The sequence below is a fragment of the Onychostruthus taczanowskii genome, unplaced genomic scaffold (genome assembly GCF_017590055.1).
Source record: "Onychostruthus taczanowskii isolate IOZ18803 unplaced genomic scaffold, ASM1759005v1 scaffold34, whole genome shotgun sequence".
Lineage (NCBI taxonomy): Eukaryota > Metazoa > Chordata > Aves > Passeriformes > Passeridae > Onychostruthus > Onychostruthus taczanowskii.
Genome location: NW_024500794.1, coordinates 217,243 through 236,570, shown reverse-complemented (window position 1 = coordinate 236,570; position 19,328 = coordinate 217,243). Strand labels below are relative to the sequence as shown.

At 52.0% G+C, this 19,328-nt stretch overlaps 2 protein-coding genes across 3 annotated transcripts; both read left to right on the top strand.

The window, feature by feature from the left end:
• The first annotated feature begins 57 nt into the window (after positions 1 to 57).
• On the top strand, positions 58 to 5,714 carry GPR162 (G protein-coupled receptor 162). Of its 2 annotated transcripts, none has more exons than XM_041411085.1 (5): positions 58 to 255; positions 1,493 to 3,267; positions 4,065 to 4,254; positions 4,812 to 4,963; positions 5,127 to 5,714. In XM_041411085.1, the coding sequence occupies exons 2-5, from the start codon at positions 2,428 to 2,430 to the stop codon at positions 5,652 to 5,654; spliced, it is 1,710 nt and encodes a 569-aa protein (XP_041267019.1). In that variant the 5' UTR covers positions 58 to 255; positions 1,493 to 2,427; the 3' UTR covers positions 5,655 to 5,714. The 2 variants fall into 2 exon arrangements, with proteins under 2 accessions (XP_041267019.1, XP_041267020.1); XM_041411086.1 differs by lacking the exon at positions 58 to 255 and adding an exon at positions 287 to 399.
• A 1,336-nt stretch (positions 5,715 to 7,050) lies between these two features.
• Positions 7,051 to 18,100, top strand: P3H3 (prolyl 3-hydroxylase 3). The gene is made up of 15 exons (XM_041410918.1): positions 7,051 to 7,383; positions 7,967 to 8,119; positions 8,814 to 9,000; positions 9,128 to 9,259; positions 10,142 to 10,275; positions 10,557 to 10,646; positions 10,947 to 10,999; positions 11,180 to 11,238; positions 12,400 to 12,524; positions 12,648 to 12,743; positions 13,728 to 13,878; positions 14,047 to 14,164; positions 16,518 to 16,593; positions 17,015 to 17,155; positions 17,415 to 18,100. The coding sequence occupies exons 1-15, from the start codon at positions 7,051 to 7,053 to the stop codon at positions 17,625 to 17,627; spliced, it is 2,061 nt and encodes a 686-aa protein (XP_041266852.1). The 3' UTR covers positions 17,628 to 18,100.
• The last annotated feature ends 1,228 nt before the right edge of the window (positions 18,101 to 19,328 follow it).

Here is a 19,328-nt window from a genome sequence, read left to right as displayed (position 1 = left end):
CGGACCCCCGCCGTGGCCGCGCTGCCGGGCGGGGGTCGGAGGGAGGGGGCGGCGGGGCAGCGGCGCACCTCGGCCCGGCCGGCCGCGTCTCCCGGCACCCCGGCTTTCTCCGCGCTTCTTTGCGATCATTCTGGGTCACCTTCCCCTGCCAGCCCCCTCCTTCGCCTCCCCTGCATCAGCGGCCCCGCGAGCGGCTCCTGTGCTCTCCCCCGCTCGTGGGATGGGCGGTGGGGCGCACCCAGGGAGCGTGGCCAGGTGAGGACGGGTTTCCCCGACCCGGGCATCTTGCGTTAGCTCTGGGGCACTCCGGTCTCTGCGAGCGGGAGGACCACAGCTTGAAGCAGAATTGGGCCCCAGAGCCCGCAGAAGCAGGAGGATTCCAGCCTCATCGGGGGACCGGTATGGGGCAGCAGAATAAGCTGGGGTGGGAAGGGCGGCAGAAGGAGAAGCTGCGAGGAAATTCATTCCCCTGGGATTATCAGAGACGGGTAGTTCCGTAACTGTCTCCAGAGGCCACAGGCCTAACTGCAAGAGTGGTGATATTGGGGGGAAAAAGATGAAACAGAGTAGAATGGGGGCATCGCCGGTCCAGTCATGGCAAACTGCTCCAAGCAGGGAGGAAAGGAGGCAAAGCCTCAGGTGGTCACAGAGATGGTGAGAAAATAACGGAGAAGCAGAAAGAAAGTGGGGGTGGGAACTGAGCCATTAGCTCAGGCTTGGGTACTGAGCCATCCACATAGAGATTAAGTTTACATCTGCTCTGGTCAAGACACAGAGCAGGCCTGTACCTTCCTGGAACATACTGCTTGGGTGTCTCCTCTGGATGAAGACACAGAAGGGAGTCTGAGCTGGTAGGACCAGGGAAGGCAAAGGTAAGTAGTCTCAGGAATAGGTTAATAGTCTTGTTCCCTGAGTTTGTGACTATGGGGGTCTCTGCAGACCAGAACTGCTCCAGCAGAAACATGTGGCTGAAAGACTTGTGTGTTAAGAATGTGGAATGGCAGGGTACTATTGGAATGGTGGAATGCACCCATGGATGGGAGCAGCAGATTAAAAACCAGATCATTGGCAGAGAGAAGCTGAGGTCCAAAGACTGTTGGAGCTGTGGGAGCTGTACAGCTGAAACAAGAAGTGTTGCAGCACATGCATGGCGATGGCAGGGTTGGAATTGCAAGGGATGATGCAGATCAGACCTTCCGTGCCAGAAATGGCATTAGTAACGCTTTGGGTAGGGAGCCTGGGACTGGAAGGGCAGGAAACATGGTGTGTCTCAGCAGCACTGGATTGAGTTGGTGGGCACCAGAGTCCTGCCTGAGCTGTGCAGGGACTGGTGCAAATTTGGCTCTTCTGTTCCCTGAAAGACACAGGGAATGCTCCACACTGTCTACATCATGACAAGGTGTTAGTGTGGGCAAGGAGAGAGAGGGAGAGGGAGAGATCTGGGAAGATAGAATGATCTTAAATTACTTTTTCTCTTTTCTCTCTTCTACAGTGAAACTCATGCCCTGAATCTCCAAGGGAACCTTTGAAAAGGATCTTCCCCTCCCTGCCATCTCCTTATTGTTTGCCAGCTGTGCCCTGCGCAGGAAAGCTTTAAAGACCAGCAAAAAGAGAACAGCAAAAAGGACAGTGTAGTGAGAGTGCAGTGAGGTCTTGGGTAGGGAGCCCTTTGAATCTTGTTTCTCACCCTTCCCTCTTCGTTGATAGCTCTCTGACAGCCTTGGCAGGAGCCTCTACCTGGCCAGGAGCGCAGTGGCATTTGGTGAGACAGGAATTACACACAGTGTATGCACCACCCTCACTTCTTCATCGGGACCTCTGCTCTTTTTCCTGTCATCTCTGAAACTCTTGCCTAGCTCCTCATTCCCTAGGACACTAGGAAGCAGGCACTTGCTTCTGCCAAACTGTTTGGAGTCCCTAGAAGTCCCTGTTTGTATGTGGCTTTCACCAGTCCCAGCAGAAGGTGGCCTCTGAGTCAGAAGGTGTCTGGTGGGCACATGAAGTAAGGAGAGCTTTTTATCTGGGAGAAGAGTGAGGAGAGTGATGTAATAGATGGGGAGGAAAAAAAAAAAGTGAGCCCAAGCGAGTGAGGGAAGAAGCACTGGCAAGTGTTCATGAGAGAGAAAAAAGGTGGAAGAAAGAAAAAGAAAGAGAACAAGGGGAAAAAAAAACAGATGAAAAAGTTAGACCAAGGGGAAGAAATATAATCAAATAGGAGGGAAAGGGAAGACTGGAAGCGAGACAGAGTTGACGGCTGTTCTGCCTGGCACCTGGTGGCAATGCCTTGAGAAACCCTTCCAGCGTGCAAACAACTCACATTGCAGCAGCAGATGAGGAGAGACGTGGCTCCCCCAGCGCAGAGTCCCACTCAGCCTCTTACAATATCCCAGCAGCAGAGGCAGGGTGCAGTCTAGCAGGCTTGGCAGCATGGGGGACTCTGAATCAGAGTCCACCTTGCACAACAACTCACTGTGGTGGCTGGCATGTGGGATGTTAGCTCTCTTGGCCAACTCTTGGATTATCCTCAGCATCACGGCCAAACAACAGAAACACAAGCCTCTGGAGCTGCTGCTATGCTTCCTTGCTGGCACACACATCCTTATGGCAGCAGTGCCCCTCACCACCTATGCCGTGGTGCAGCTGCGGCGCGAGTCCTCCGACTACGACTGGAACGAAAGCATCTGCAAGGTCTTTGTCTCCACGTACTACACCCTGGCCCTGGCCACCTGCTTCACAGTGGCCTCCCTCTCCTACCACCGGATGTGGATGGTGAGGTGGCCAGTCAACTATCGCCTGAGCAATGCCAAGAAGCAGGCTCTGCACGCAGTCATGGGGATCTGGATGGTGTCGTTCATCCTCTCCACCCTGCCCTCCATCGGCTGGCACAACAACGGCGAGCGCTACTATGCCCGTGGCTGCCAGTTCATTGTCAGCAAAATAGGGCTGGGCTTCGGTGTCTGCTTTAGCCTCCTGCTGCTCGGAGGAATCGTCATGGGCTTGGTGTGCGTGGGCATCACCTTCTACCAAACCCTGTGGGCACACAGAAGACGCCGGCGGTGCCACCATCAGAGGGCAGAAGAAGCGTCAGCCTGCTCTTCATCAGCACACACCACTTTCAATGTGCCAGCCATTGTGGTGGAGGATGTACGAGGCAAAAGGAGGTCTTCACTGGACGGCTCCGAGTCAGCCAAGACCTCCTTGCAGATGACCAACCTCATAAGCGCCATTGTCTTCCTGTATGACACGCTCACTGGGGTGCCTATCTTGGTAAGCATCCAGCTCTCCCTTTGCCTTCAGAGTCTGCAGTTAAAGCAGATTTGCTTTTCTCTCAAGTTTTAGAGAAGGATCTCTCCTGTCCCACCAGCTGCAGAACTGCCGCATCTGAATCTGTGTTATTCTGAGCGGTGGTTTTAAAAAGATTGCAGTAATTCTCTCATCCTTCTGCAGCAGCATTTTCTTAAATCTAAGCCTGGGGAATACACACCACACAGCTAAAACCACTGTGCAAGTTTTAAGTGGCTAAGAGGAGAGAAATATTCTGCAAACTTACTTGTAAAAACAATGAGATTTCTATTTCTCCAGTTTGCTTCTGGAGAACTGATACACCAGCTTTAACAGCTGATGCATCCAGTTGTCTTTTTCCTTCTGCTTGTATGGCTGTAGGCAGCATTCAGGTTTTGGCTAGCTGGTCGATTCTGTGCAAAATTGGAGAGCTGGAGAAGTTCTCAAAAAGAACCCTTAAAAGGGGAGAGGCTGAGTCACAGATTATTTTTTTCCCCAGCGGCTGTGTCCTTTGTTAGCACCTATTTAGCTCCAGCTGGTAATGAGTACAGGAAGAAGGGATGCTAGCACCAGGTCTCATGCTAGAGATATTACAGCTTGGAATATGTCCAGCAAATCTGGGGCAAGACCCCAGGAACAGGTTTTCAAGGGGACACAGGATAATTACTTGATGAATCCTTTAGAGACAGATTATGTTCTACTACAGAATTGATTCGTGTTACCTTTCTGCCTTGATCCCTACTTCTGTCTCCTTGGCATTGTTGCTTTTTCTTACCTTAAAGGTCGTGAGCTTTTTCAGCCTGCGCTATGATACGGCCCCCACCTGGATGGTTCTGGCTGTGCTCTGGTGTTCCATGGTGCAGACCTTGCTGCTCCCCTCTTTCATCTGGTCCTGCGAGCGCTACCGAGCAGATCTCCGCACCGTGTGGGAGCAGTGTGTGGCTATCATGTCTGAGGAAGACACAGAGGATGGTAAGCTCCTCACCAACCCACAGTCACCTTTCTTCACCAACCAGCCTCCCCAAAAGACTACAGAAGAAAGAGGGGGTCTTTGGGGAAAGGATCTTGTGGTGTTGTGGGTGGCTCAGTGACATTCATGTTGCAGCTTGAAGTCAGCAACCACAAGAAAATTTATTCTGTGGAAGGCTCAGCCACTTGCAGCCTTAGGACTAGCATCCAGAAAGCATTAGTGCAACATCCTCCTCACTAGTTGCAAGCATAGATACATTGTGTGTGGCTGCCAAACCACAACCAAAGTGACATGCTGGGCCTCAGCCCAACTCGCTCATTCAAGGGTCCAAGACGTGGCAGTGAGCGATTCAAAGGCAAGACACAAGAAATAGGGCACTGTCTGGGTGCTTTAGTGCTGCTGCAAGCAGAAAGACAAGGTCCTGGTTCAGAGGTGAGCCCTGAGGGCTGCAAGTAGGGCAGCACAAGTCAGATAACCATTAGGATGGAGTCCAGGTGCCCTGATAATACTCCTCCTCTGACTGAAAAGTGTTGACTGCCATTCTTGTCTTTGCCAACAGATGGTGTGTGTGATGATTATGGTGATGGCAGGATCTGCAAAGTGAGATTCGATGCGAACGGCGCCGCAGCTGCAAAGCGGGACTCTCGAGACATCAAGCTGCTGCCCATGCACCACATGTTGTTGCCCCAGGACAAAGTGCATTACCTGCAGGTGAGCCAAGAGCTAGCGGGGAAGCCCCACAACCCACTTCCTTCTCTGTCAGGTTCCCACGCCTTTGTGTCCTCTTGACTCTCTTCTCTGAGAGCCTCAGCTACTCCCTTCCTGTTCTGACTCTTCAAGTCTTCCGTCACCTGCCCCCTTCTCTGTTTTCCAGGTCCCTATCTCACGGAGAATGTCACATGATGAGACTAACATCTTCTCCGCCCACCGCTCTGCTCCATCCTTCCTACACAAGTGGTCTTCATCTGACGACATCCGCATTTCCACCCCCCGCAAGCCTGGGGGCCCTGGTTTCTTGCCTCCCCAGCTGCATGACTACCAGCACCGCCGGCGGCCCCCAGAAGATGAGCTGACGACCCTACGGCAATTTTTGGAGGGGGGGCTGTTGCCCCGGGGCTCCAGCTCCAGCGCCTGCTTCTTCCGAGATGAGATCACCACGTTCATCGACGAGACACCACAACCCACCCCAGCCTGCAGCCCACGGCACTCCCGTCTCCTGCTCGCATCACGCCGCGACCGCCGCCTCTCCCTCGGCAGCAGGGAGGAGGAGAATTCCGACCGGCCTCGGCGCTGCTCCGTGCTTGGCAATGAAGTCTGGCATCTGCAGGATGGAGAGCAGGCGCCATGTGAAAGGACCCCAGAGGCCTGCGAGCCACAGACCTTCCAGGACCCCAAACTATGAGAGACAGCATCAAAAACATTCAGTGCCATCACAGTTTTTAAATAAAACTTCAAGCGTTCCCTTTGTCCCGGGACCCAGTCACTAATTTGCATTCTCATCTTTCTCGCCAGCAGGCAGAAAACACGGCACCCCGTGCTGGTGGGGGAAAGAGAAGTGGGACAGATCCACAGAAGGGAGCACAACGGATGGACAGACAGCCTGTGCCTGCTCTCAGGTTACAAACACATCCACCGCTGCCACCGCCACTTGGCACCCTTGCCAGTCCCGTCCCTTTGTGAACTCCACCCTCGCATCCGCTCTGCCCTAAGAGACAAGGCAGGCGCAGAATGGTATTAAAATTCTATATTTGGAGTGTCAATCGTGTGTCTGTTTTTAAAATACTATATTAGTAATAATTTTGTTTCCATAGAAACAAAATGATTGGCCCGGTGTTTAATGAAGCTTCACAGGCTTCTGGAAGGGAAATGCAGAATGTGCGAGGCTCCTTTCCTCCCTCTTCATCCTTTCTTGTCAGTTTCTCTGAAAGGCAGCAGATGCTTAGCAGCCCAGGAAAGTGAATGATTCCCTTAGAGGAGTTGTCATGGGAGACTGGGTGATGAAAGGTCTTCTGTCCATTTCAGATGTCGTGCTAAGCAGGAGAGGCCTCAGGTTTCTAACATTGCTCAGCAAAATGTTTTGCTTTGAGGCAACTCCAGGCTTGGAAAGAATTAAATTCTCTCCAAGAAGATCCTGACCCTTAACTTCTTATTTCACCAGTGCAAACTGTTGATTCCAGTGCAAGCTTTGTGTGAAACTTCAGATGGCCCGAACTTCTCAGCCAAACAGAAAAGCTGACAGAGGCTTCTGGGGGAAGTCCCTCTCAACTGCCCACACCAGCAAAGCAGGGAGTGTTGAGGTCTGGAGCAGGCTCCTGCCCCAGACACAATTCTTGGCAAGGAGATGCAAGAGTAGTGTGTGGGAGATGGACGTTCTGGCTGGTGCTGGCTGTAGTTCTAGCCAAGGGCAAAGGTTTGGCATTGTCAGAGGGGAGGCAGTGTCAGAGGGGGATAGGAGATAGGTAGCCCTTCACCCCCAAAGCAATTCTCCGTGTGATGGGAGTATGAAGTGTCCAAGCGTGACTCCAAGGAGAGGCGTCCTTGGAGGCGCTTGGGTGACCCACCCCGAAGGGAGGGTTCGCGCTGGGGAGGCCGCCCGGACCAGGGGCCCGTCAGACACGGCGGCGGCAGCACCGGGACCCCCGAGGCAGCGGCGGCTCTCGGCCGGAGCAGCGGGACCTTGGCCGAGCCTTCCCGCCCACCGCGGCCCCGGACCGGCGCCGCCCCCGGGGTGGGCCGAGCTCGGGGCCCGCCCGTCCCGGACCCCTGCTCCTCTTCCTCCGCCTTCTCCTGCCGGAGCCATGGCCTCGCTGCTGTGCCTCAGCCTCCTCGCCGCCGCCGCGGCCGCCACGTCGCCGGGCCGGCTGGTGCCGTTCGACCTGCTCTACGCGGACGGGGTGCGGGCGTACCTGGCGCGGGACTGGGCGCGGGCGGCCGAGCTGCTGCAGCGCGCCCTGCACAGCTACGCGGGGCTGCGGGCCGCCGGGCCGGTGCTGCGGCGCGCCGGGTGCCTGCAGCGCTGCCTGGGCCGGCGGCTGCGCCCCGCGCCCTCCGCGCACCGCGCCGGCCGCGCCGTGCGCCGCGACTTCGAGCGCAGGGAGCCCTACAACTACCTGCAGGTGGCCTTCTTCCAGGTGGGCAGCGGGCGCGGGGCGGGCTCGCCGCAGCGGGGTGGGAGTTGCCGCCTCCCGGGGTGCGGTCAGGCGCGGCGTGGCTCTCCTGGAGGGTCCCGGGCGGCCGGGGGGTGAACGCCTTTCCCTCGGGCTCGAGAAGAGACAACCGAGAGGGAACCTTATTGATGCGCATAAATATCTCCAAGGTGGTTGCCAGGGGAATGGAGCCAGGTTCTTCTCACTGGTGCCAGCCACTACAAGAGGCAACAGGCAGAAACTGGTGCACAAGAAGTTTCACTTTAGATTGAATATTAGGAAGAACTTTACTGTGCGGGTGACCATGCACTGGAGCAGATTGCTCAGAGCAGTTGTGGAATCTCCCTCACCGGAGACATTCCAAAACCATCTGGATGCAATCTGGTGCCATGTGCTGCAGGACGACCCTGCTTGTGCAGGGCGGTTGGAGCAGATGACCCACTGTGGTCTCTTCCAATCTGACCCATTCTGTAATTCTGTGATCCCAGGAAGCGGCTGGGGTGAGGGGTGGGTGTGAACAGCAGAGAACTGTAGGAGCATGACAGGCACTGCTGCCTTTTCTCCACAGCTGAAGAAGCTGGATCAGGCCGTGTCTGCCGCCCACACCTTCTTCGTGGCTAATCCGCAGCACCTCCAAATGCGGGAGGACATCGAGAAGTACCGGCGTATGTCAGGGGTGAAGTCAGACAGCTTCCAGGACCTGGAGGCCATGCCACACTGGGTGAGGGCTCAGTGCAGAGCCATGCGTGAGCAGCTCTTACTCCACCCTAGGGACCGGTCTGGGACACTGATCTGTGCCCACACAAAGGCCGTGGCTTGAGAAAGGCTGCCATACACAGAATCATAGAGAGATTTAGCCTGGAAGGAGCCTTTAATGATCACCTAACCCAAGTCCCCTGCTGTAGGTGGGGACACCTTCCACTAGATCAGGTTGTTCAAAGCCTCCTCCATCCTGTCCTTGGAACACTTTGAGGGATGGGACATCCACAGCTTCTCTGAGCAACCTGCTTCAGTGTCTCCTAACAGTCATGATCAAAGTATCTTATCTACAGTCCAAAAAAAATTTTATCTTCCATCAAAACACTTTTTCAGTTTAATACTGTTGCCCCTTGTCCTCTCACTACAGGCCTTGGTCTAAAGCCTTGCTCAGACCCCTTTGTGTCTGAAAGGCTGCAGGAAGATCTCCCTGCAGCCTTCTCTTCAAGGTGAGGACAAACCACTGCAAGTGTGACGGAGAGACGTTTTGATGACAGTTATTTGGCTTTAGTCTGGGATTTGCTGTCACTGTGTGGTTGACTGTGCATGAGCAGGCGGGCCCCTTTATGTCAGCACCATCCTGTGAGCGACTCAGACGTCTCGGGGTATCCTTCGGTGTCACCCACACTGATGGAGGGACCTGGATCTGTCCTTCACAGGAAGCGTATGAGACTGGTGTGCAGCACTATGATGCAGATGAGTACCTGCAGGCCGTGGCCAGGCTGGAGGAGTCACTCTCAGAGGCCCTGTCAGCACTGGAAGAGTGTCATGCCCTGTGTGAAGGACCTTGGGAGGATGAGGACGAGGAGGAGAAAATGCAGCCTGGCCTGTATGAAGCCATTGCAGGTAGTGTTAGAGGCACAAAGGGTTGGGTAGGAAGGCTGTGCTCCCCACACTGGGCACATCCCATCACCCAGCACTCCTGTCTGGAAGAAGTGTGGGCTACTGCCTTTCTTGCTCCTCTCTCTTGCAGCCCATTATATTCAGGTTTTGAAGTGCAGGCAGCAGTGCGTCCTGGAAATTGCCACAAAGCCGGGGAGAATTTCTGCCACAGAAGATTTCATACCCTCTCATCTTGATCTACTGCAGTTTGCTTACAGCCAGGGTGAGCAGAGCCACAAACCAGCAGGTTATGCTGTGGCATCCCTACACTTGCTCTTTGCCTCTGATCCTGGAGGGCAGCTTGTCTTGGGGAAAAATGGCACACTGACCTGAGCTCTATTTCTATTTGCCCCCTAACTCTTTCCATAACCTCTATTCAAGTCTGTGGCCACCTTGGGAGATGTCCCTTGTGGTCTCCTTCAGTCTCATTGCCCAGGTTCTGTGGTTTGAGGCTGTTCCCATGTCTTTCCTCCCACACACTTTTTCAGGACCTTGTTCCCACTGTTTGCTGAGTGTTTTATACCCTGCTTTTCAGTACATGGCTCCAGACCAGGCTCCCACTTCCTGCCTAGAGGCTACACATGAGGCTACACATCTCACCTCAGCAGTGGTGTTCCTTCTGAGGCAGCCCTGCCTGCTTACCTGCTGAACTGATGGCCTGGCATGACACTGGTCATCCTGTCACTCTGTCACTTCACATGTCCCTCAGCCCTTCTTTTGCATACCCCTGCTCCTCCCACACTGACCCAGCTGTTCCTTATTTCCTCTGTCAGGCCCCTGGTAGAACTTGTATCTCAAAGACCCTGCTAGACCCCTCATCTTGTCTGTTGCATGAGGGAAGTGGGACCATCTCTCTTTCAAAACACACTAACTTTCAATCTGTTTCTTCTAAACCAGCTCCCAATAGGTACTAAAAGCACGCCTGTTCTGTACTAGGTTCATTCCCGTGGTTGGGTGGAAGCCCTGCTAGGCAGGGGCTGGTGTGTGCTTGGTGAAAGGCCATCTGCCAGATCCTGACAGGGACACTGGGTGCTGCTGGCCTGCACACATTCGCTGCTCAAGCCTTTCAGAGATGTATGTTTGTTCTCTTCTGTCCCTGCACAAGTTGGGAACCAGACACTGGCTGCTGAATGTGCTGCTTCCTACTTGCTCTTCTATCCCACGGATGAGCCCATGTTGGAGAAAATGGAGCAGTATCACACAGAGCTGGGAGAGGATGCAGCTGTCACAGCCAGACAGGTAGTTACAACTCCAGCTCTGTCCTTGTTGGTCCTCCCCTGTCCCACAGGACAGGATCACAGTCCAAGAGACAAAAAGGGAAAGGTGTTGCACTGCAGACATGTGCCAAGGCCAGGACTGATGGAACTTGAGTTTTCTTCTAGTCTGTCAGTCAGTGTCCCTTCAGGTCAAAAAGGGGCTTTAATTATACACAGCAGTGGGATGGGGCAGGCTTCTGCCCCAGACAGGGATGGGGTTGTCTTTTGTGAGGCGGTTGTTTGATAGTCTCTTTTCTTCCTTAGAGTATTCAGCATTATGTGCAGAGATCTTTGATGGAGAAGAAGTTGATTTATTATGCAGTGGAGCATCTGGGAGAAACTTTTAATGACCCTGTAAGTAACAATATCATTTTCATCTTCCTGCCATGGTTTCACCAGTTGTTCACAATCACCGTTGTCAGAATTCACTTTAGTAGGCCATGATCCAGAAAGGATCAGATGCTGATGAGGAGGACCTTCAAATCCTTATGGGATGGATCTTTAGGGCCTTTCTGCTACTCCAGGACTGAAGTTAATTTGAAGTTGCTGCTGTAACCATGTCTGTCCTGAGAAGTGGGCCACAGAGTCTGATACTCACTGAGAAGCAGTGCAAGGTTTTTTGTGTACTGAGCTCCATGTGTTTTTTTCCTACAGGATCTCTGGACTCCAGATGAGCTGATTCCTGAAAACCTAAGGGAGAAACACAGGTAAGATTGGGCATGTCAGCTAGGACTGCGATATAAGTAGGGGTGGTGCAAGGAACCGTAATATGTAGAGAAATGGGCACAAAAGGAACGGGAAGGATGTGAAATGCTGCTACAGAGGAGGGCTGGGCATAGCTCTGTGTACTGACAGCCCTGGTCTTGGTTTTTTCCCTTGCTCCTGAGAGAGGATCAGGAGAAGCAAAAGCAGGAAACTCTGGATGTGGAAGAGAGGGAAAAGAGGGGTGAGTAAAAGAGCTTGAAGGAAGTCTTGGATGCAGTCAGCCAGACTTACTCAGGCTAAGTGCTGTCTTCCACCCTCAGACATTTGAATGCTAACATAGATGCAGACTGACTTGAATGGCTCAGCAAGTCTTCTCACTGTTCTTCTCTTCCTCTTTGATGCATGTGTAATCTTGCAAAATCTCACTGCATACATCTCTGGCATGTGAACTCAAAGGGCACTGTGGCTGGAGAAGCTGAGAACAGCCTGAATGTGTGACAAGCCCGTGGACATGCAGATCCCTGTTCCGTGTGCCAGCAGTGTACTCCAAACCTGGTTCAGCTCCACCAGCCCAACTTCAATCAACATTTTTCTGAAAGGGACATGAAGGGAGGGCCCGGGAAACGGAAACTGGAAGCAGACAATGTAGCTTGGACAAGTCTTTCCCTAAAAAGCAGAAGTCCAGGAGGTTTGTGGTTGAATGATACAGGCTGCAGTGCAGAGTCTCATGTTCTTGCTGGTCCCCTGTTCTTATGTGTGGATACAGAGCCTCTTGAAGGGTTCAGTCATGGAGTCTTTGCTTAAAATGACCCCGAGTGGTTCTCTGCTGTGGCACATGTGAGAGCAGAGCCTTCTAAGGGCCTGAGTGCCTTGGCATTTCTCATCATCCAGACGTCAGAGGGAGTGGGGAAAAAAAAACAAAGATCAAAAAGCCAAATCGTCAGCTAATATCCAGTGCTTCTCTTTGGGGATGAAGAAAGCAGAAAGATTCACCAGAGATAATTCTTGGATAAGATGTTGATGAAAGATGATTGAAAGGAGGGTTGATGGAGGTGTTTACCTGCTTCTTTTCTTCAGAGCCTCACTCCACTAGGCTGGACCTGTTCTGCTGCTGCAATCCACAGTGCACTCAACTTCCCCCAGCTCCCTGCTGCTCTCCCAGCAAGTCCCAAGTCTCTGCTGGCTCCTGAAGCACGTGCTGCAGGCCAGCTTCCCCAGCTGCTGCTCTGGTTCCCCTGAAGCATGTGAGGGGTCTGCAAGGAGCGGGCTCTTCTGGGGAACTGTCCTGTCTTCTCAGAGAATGTAGAGTGTCTCTCCACTTCCCTATCCAGGCTGGGGGTTGGTGTCTGAGGGACCCTTGTCCAAAGCCTGCTCATGCCTATCTGTGCTTGCTTCTCAGCAGGTCCTTTGCCTTTTGAGGGTATTGCTGTCACGATGGATTCCCAGCAGCTGAATGGAACCCAGAGGGTTGTGTTCGACAGAGTGCTGACGGAGTCGGAGTGTAAGGACCTTCTCCGACTGACAAAGGTGAGGCCAGGATCCTGTAAGAGCTCCTGTGTGTGTACTTTCCTCCTCAGCAGGCAGGGCAGTAGGGTTTCCTGGAGGAGAGCTGACAGCCTAGTGCATGTCATCTGTGTCCTTGTATTCCAGGCAGCAGCGGAAGCAGGAGATGGATACCGGGCAAGGCGGTCGCCTCACACCCCTCATGAGAGATTTGAAGGGTTAACTGTTTTGAAGGCTGTGCAGGTAAAATGCATCTGTGAGTCTGCTGCCTCCTTAATTGTCCAGGAAGAGAGTTTGCCACCTGAGTGTTTTCTTCTGTGGATTGCACTCTGGGTGGTGTCGTGGGAGCGCTGTCTCCCTCACAGCACTTGTGGTCTCCTCTGACCTGCTTCCTCCTCAGTCACATTCAGGGATGTTGTACGTGGAAGGCTTGACAAGTGCTTTCTCTTCTGTGAGGCAGGGTTTGGGGACTGCTTGTGCCTGTGAGGTAGCCTTACAGACATGCTTAGTTTAGAGTTGGAGAATAAATTAAGGTAGAAGGAGCCTCTTGAGATCTCTGATCTGACCTCCAGCTTGCATTGTGTCTAATTCCAAAGCTAGATGAAATCCCTCGATTCTTTGCGTAGGCAAGTTCTGAACATTTCCAAGGGAGGAGATTCTCCAGCCTCTCTGGGCACCTTTTTTGGTGCTGTACCAGTCTTGTGAGGGTGAAATTTTTCTTCATATCTAGCCAAAATTTCCCTTGCTGCAGCTTTTGTCTGCTGCCTATTTTCAGTGTGTCTCTCTGAGGAGACACTGTCTCCATCTCCTCTGTAACCCTCTTTTAGGTGACAGGAGGCTGTACTTAGATGTTCCTTTGACCTCCTCTTCTCTAAGCTGAAGAAAGCCAAATCTTTCAGCCTGTTTTTCTAAGTCACATGTTCCAACATTCCTGCCATCTTAGGACTCTTCACTCAAGACTCACTTCGGTCTCCTAGGATCTCTTGTGCAGTGGGATACCCAAAATGATGCAGCTTTACAGATGTGGCTTCATGGGCCAAGGAGAAGGAAATAATTACTGTGCTGTACAGTTGTTCTCCTGAGTTATAACTGAATGAGAAAATATGTTCCTTTCCTGCCTGAGTAACCACAGGACTTTACAAAGGTCTCTTTTTCTGTGCTGTGTACGTGTATCATTTCTTAGAGTGTCTTTGTAAGTATTGTAACAGACTTGTTTTTCGCTTGTAGCTGGCCCAAAATGGGGACGTGGAATGGAGAGACGCCAAATTGCTTCTGCAGGCTAGTGAGAAATCTCGGAAAATCATAGAGTCCTATTTTACTCCTGGAAAGAAACTCCATTTTTCATTCACACACCTTGTGTGTCGCAGAGCCGTAGATGGTAAAGAACCTTTCATGCTGTTAGTCCCTGTCTCCCAGAGAGTCTCCTCACTCCCAGCCATGTGCTCTCAGGAGACTATCCTCCCTTTATTCTCACTGTACCCCTTTCTCTCTGCTTTATTCTTTCTTGAAACTGAAAATGCCCATATTCCTTTTTGTGTATTTTCAGGGGAACAGGAAGGTCGCATGGATCTTAGTCATCCTGTCCACGCTGACAATTGTCTCTTGGATCCTGAGGGACAAGAGTGCTGGAAAGAACCTCCTGCCTATGTGTACAGGGACTACAGGTAAGAGCACCTGCATAGATCACATGAAGATATCCCTGGCCCCATCAGAGGATGAGCTTAGCTTGTAGAAACCAGGTGATGGTTGGCTCAGAGCCATCCAGGACTGTAGCACCAGGCAGAAGGCTGCATCAGCAGCTTCAGAACGAGGTGTGAAACACCTTCCCTGGGCTGGGGAGACCTGCCCTTTTTCCCTTCTTGCTTTGAACAGCCATAGCAGAATGAGGCTGGGAGGCTGCACAGATTAGAACCATGATATCAATCTGCTATCTTGTGGGTCTACCACGGTACTACAGTCAGCTGCCAGCCCTTTTGACAGGCTGTTTCTTGTAGTCGAGTTCCATCTTCTACAGCATTCTGTGAATTGCAGGAAAGGGATCGTCAAGCTCCTTGGATTCCTTTTGTTTGAGCAGTCAGTGTACTTCAGTGACTGCTCTCTCAAGATTCACTGCAAATACTTTGTGTTGGGTTTTTCCATTCCACGTGAGAGTTTATGTTTTTTCCAGCCTGTGGCAGGTTTTGTTACTCCTCTGTGAAAGAACCTGAAATACAGTTTAATGGTGATGCCAGTTGTTGCACACTGCAGCCAGATGAGGTCAGTTCACTACAGCTGATTCCTCCTACTTGCCATCTCATCCCTGAGCATCCAGAAATTTTACTTGTCTTTTCTTTGAATGGTAGCTGCATCCAGAGCAGAAATCTCTAAGCAGCTACGATGAAGATATGGAACTTAGAGGGAATTCCATTATCATTGAGTTGTTTCCCTTCGGATACCAGTGTTTGCTTGGTATAACCAGACTGTAAAGTTACCAAACTTTGTCATGTGACCAGTTAGATCTCTGTCCCTCCTGTGAGAAAGCTGTCCTGTCCCTCCACTGCTCCCTGGGTTCTCTGACTTCCACTGGAATGGATGATAAAATACCTTCCTGGGATCTGTGCCTCTGAGCTATTTTTGGGACCATCCCTGTCCTCTTGCAGTTCGGGCTGTGACTGCCCAACCAGCTTAAGGGCTGAGCTCTTGCAGTGTCCTTTTGAATGAAGTGCCTGTGTTCCAGACTTCCTGGATCTTTCCTGTGGAATCTGTGCTATGGGCATTAATGATAATATTGAGCAGGATTGGACCCAGGGGCCCACGAGTTCCAGTGATGCTGCTCTGGGTGCACAGTGCTCCTTTGGGTGCCAGCGGTGCCCTGGTCCCTGTGTGCTGTTCTCACCTCGTCTTCACCTTCTCTTTTCGTTAGAAATTTCCCCCATGGTGCCATTCTGAGTCCTTTTACCAGAGTCCAAACTGCTGAGATTCAGCGTGTAGTGTTTCCTTGGAAAATGCACTATTTTTTCAAACATTATGTGGGTAGCCCAATCTGCTTTTAGTACCCCCATGTTACATTTTAGGACCATTTTCCATTTGCTTCTTGTCCTCCAATTACCCTTCTCAGAAATGGAGTCTAAAGCCGTGCAGACTATTGAGGTCAGGATAACACTGTTTATGGTTCAACCATTATCCCTACCTTCCTGTCCCTTTGGACATGAGAGAGCTGTCCTTGCTTTTCTCCACTCATGTCACCACTCCGGCTTCACAGCATTATTAAAACCCTGTGGCAGAAGAGTTACAGCTTCCTGGGTTTCAGGGCTGGTAATCCTCTCACTGCCCTTATGTCCTTAACATTGCTTCAGCAACCACAGTGTTCATTTGTATTTCTTCCTCTCAGTCCCATTAAGAGCCTCTGTTGTTCCTCTGATGTTTTCTATCAGCTTAATTGAATACCAAGAGGAACCCGGGCAGTTTGTGGTCCATTCTTTCACCTACTTGACTGTGGGCTCACCTGTGCTGTACAGTGGCTTCACTACTTCTCTTTTTGTATAACTTTAGTAAAGAATTTCCTTGGTTTAATTTTCTTTTCTACATGCACCAGGCCCCTTCTCGATCATTCCAATTCTGTTGTTATCCTGAAATTCCTTGGCTCTTAAGACATGGCTTTCTTTGCTGATCAGTCTCCTCTTCCAGGAGTTGGATTATTCCCAGCCTTGAGACATAAACAACAGGTTAGAAACAAGGTCTACCAAGCCCAGGGCATTGTGACAGCAGTGCCACAGATGCATGCTGCAGGGGATTAAGAACAAACCAAAATAAAACGGGGCAAGCGTGTAGAGCTAATTCCCTGGCATACTCTCCCAGCCTCCTGTGGCTTGCAGCTCAGGGACTCCCCTGAGCTGGGCACTGCTGTATTTAACACCCTCAGATGGATTCTCCTGCTAGCTGGTCTACTTGCTTTTGAACTTGTGACAAGGAGTGTGGGGAAGCACCTGGGAGGAATAAGCTTCACCGTACATATGTACTCTTTCTTTTTGTCCACAGTGGCATTCTCTACCTCAATGATGACTTCCAAGGTGGAGGCCTTTTCTTCACTGAAATGGACACTGTGACTGTCACAGTAAGTCTGGGACTGGCCAAAAGAGGGAGAGAGGACTGAGGGTGAGACTTAGTCTGGGCAGGAGGAAACTGGTTGGTTATTGGATCCCACCACTCCACAAACAATCCAGTGCTGGTGCAGTGGCACATTCAAATAAGGGCAGCTAAAGGGAAATTGAGGCAAATCTCAGACAGAGGAGAGTTTGACTCTTTCCTAGCTGAGATTTTCCAAGCTCTTCCAGTCTGTGGGTATCTGTGACCTTTGTTGTCCCATTGATTCTCTCTGTCCCTCTCCGAGGCCTGCCTTGCTCATAGACTGGCTGTAGATGCCTCGCAGCTCTCTGCTCCTCCACGTTCCCAGAGGCAGTGTAACCTCTGCAGGACTGTGTACTCCAGAGCAGGGGGTCTGCTGGCTTCACGGTCTCTTGTCTCTCTCCTGGCAGGCCGAGGTGCATCCCAAGTGTGGGAGGCTGGTAGCCTTCAGCTCTGGCAAGGAGAACCCCCATGGCGTGTGGGCCGTGAGCCGCGGAAGGCGCTGCGCCATTGCCCTCTGGTACACGCACTCCCAGGAGCACGCTGAGCAGGTGAAGGGCCGTGCTGAAGGAACAAACACAAGTACCTCCAAGGGAGATCAAATCCCACTGAGGAACAGCTTTTGGGCCTTCCCTTGGGGCAGGGCATAGTGCAGCAGCTGGGGGCTGCCCTTGGACAGGTGTCTGGTGGAGGGGCCAGCCTGGGATGGGTCCTGCAAAGGGGGATTGAGCTCTGGAGCAGTCAGGTGGATGTGTTTCGTCGCAACCCCAGCAGGGAGGACTCACATAATTTCTGTCTCCATGGCTGCAGGAACGGGTGAAGGCAGAGGAGCTGATGGAGCAGAGAGCCGTGGAGCAGGACCAGCCTGATGGAGATAAACATCAGGGAACTGATCGCAGCAGCAGATCCTCCTCAGAGCCCCGTGCTCCCAGCCGTGCAAGCAAGCCTGCAGATCAGAGACAGAAACCTGGCTTGGACAGGAAGCAGCACCCCAAGGTGCTACGGGCCAGAGATGAGTTCTGATGCGTGGGGCCCTGTGGACTGTCACACACCACGGCCTGGCAGGTCACGGGAGGACCGGGACCTCGGCGGCCTGGGGCAGTGTATTAGTGTGGTAGAGCCGTAGTGATGGGGAGGGGTGCAGCTTTCTTCTCTGTGGTGTCCCAGCGGCTGAAAAATGGGAGGAGGACACAGTGTGGAAGTCAGTGACACCAGAACTTTCTTCACTGCCTCACCGTGTTTGCCTCACTCAGAAGTAAGAAGAAGTGAGAAGACAAGGTGGTGTCACCCCACTCCTCTCAGTGCCAGCTTCTTGGCTATTGAGGGCTAAATCTGAGAGGGGGGAGGAGGAGCCTGGAGTCTTTCAGTGAGGGCTGTCTCACACGCAGGAACTCAAAAGTAAAGCCTTTGAATTTCCTAAGCACCTGCAAACTCCAGGAACTTGCAAAGTGACCTGAGACAGAAAAGGTGAGGTGAATAGGTGGAATAAAAGCCAAATGCTGGACACAGATATTGATGGGAGCTTGAGTCTATATACCAGGGAGATGTGCACACTTGTTTCTGATTGAAATTTAATTAACAAATGATGGGAGGGGATTGAGCCCTCAGTGAAAGATAACAGAGTATTTACCCAGATGTCAGCTACTTCCAGTGAGGGAGAGGAAGAGAGAAAGTCAGCTGTGACGTGGCTAATGTGGAAAGGGTGAGGGGTGCCTTTAAGAAAAAGCACTCTACAATCACGTTTCCCTGTAGCAAGACCTCTCTTTTTTTTTTTTTTGTTTTCATTTTTTCCCCTCTCCATGCACTAAATTGTCCCTGAAAGCAGAAGAGAGATTTTGTTTATCATTTTCTACCCTGACAGAAAGGCAATCTGCTGTCACTGCCCAGGGGATTAGTGTCCCGAGATGGGATTATATTGTAGCTAAATAGGAATTGAATGGGGTGGATATGGAGTATCTAAAAGAGCAGTGACCCTTTTCCTGGGAAGCATTAGAGCAAGAGATCAATCTGTGGTCATGACATACTCAAGCCTTGATGAGTTGTGCATGGAGACCCCAAGTGCAGTTCAAGGGGAAGAAATCTTTAGAGCCAGGGCCAGTGGTGTAAGAGGTGGGTGAGTGATCCCCTTGTTGCTGTTGGCACACGGCCCCTACTCCTTGGAAAGGGAAGTCCTTCCTTAATCTGAATCCTGATGCTTCTCAACATGCAGGCTTGGGAAACCTGTGTTGGCAACCCTTTTTGCTTCCCATCCCCTCCCCAGGGTCACGGAAAATATTTGATTGTGTGCATTTCAAATTCCCTCTCCCTGGCGAGGGTCCTGTCACATCCCAGCGCCCACATGTCCATCCCGATGATTTTGAGGGGGTGCTGGGTGGTTCCTGGTTGATGAGGACACACTGAGGGGTGAGGGGCCAGTGTCCACATCTCTGGCTTGCTTTGCCCAAAGGTGGCCTGGGTGATTAGACTGATGGCCTCCTGACGTCAGATGAGATCCGTTAAAAGGTATTTATCTCAGGCTTGGGCCAAAGCTGCGGGAGAGATTAAAAGAGATTGAGGCCAAGATAATCCCCTCGCAGCATCCCACTAAAGTGGCTGCCAAAAGGCATGCCACCAAATCTTTTGCCACCCCTGGCCCCTGTGCCCAGTCCTGTTTTCCCCATCCAGAGCCCCGTTTGCAGCTGAGAGAGGGTGTGGTGACCCTGCCATTGGTTTTCCCTTTGCAGG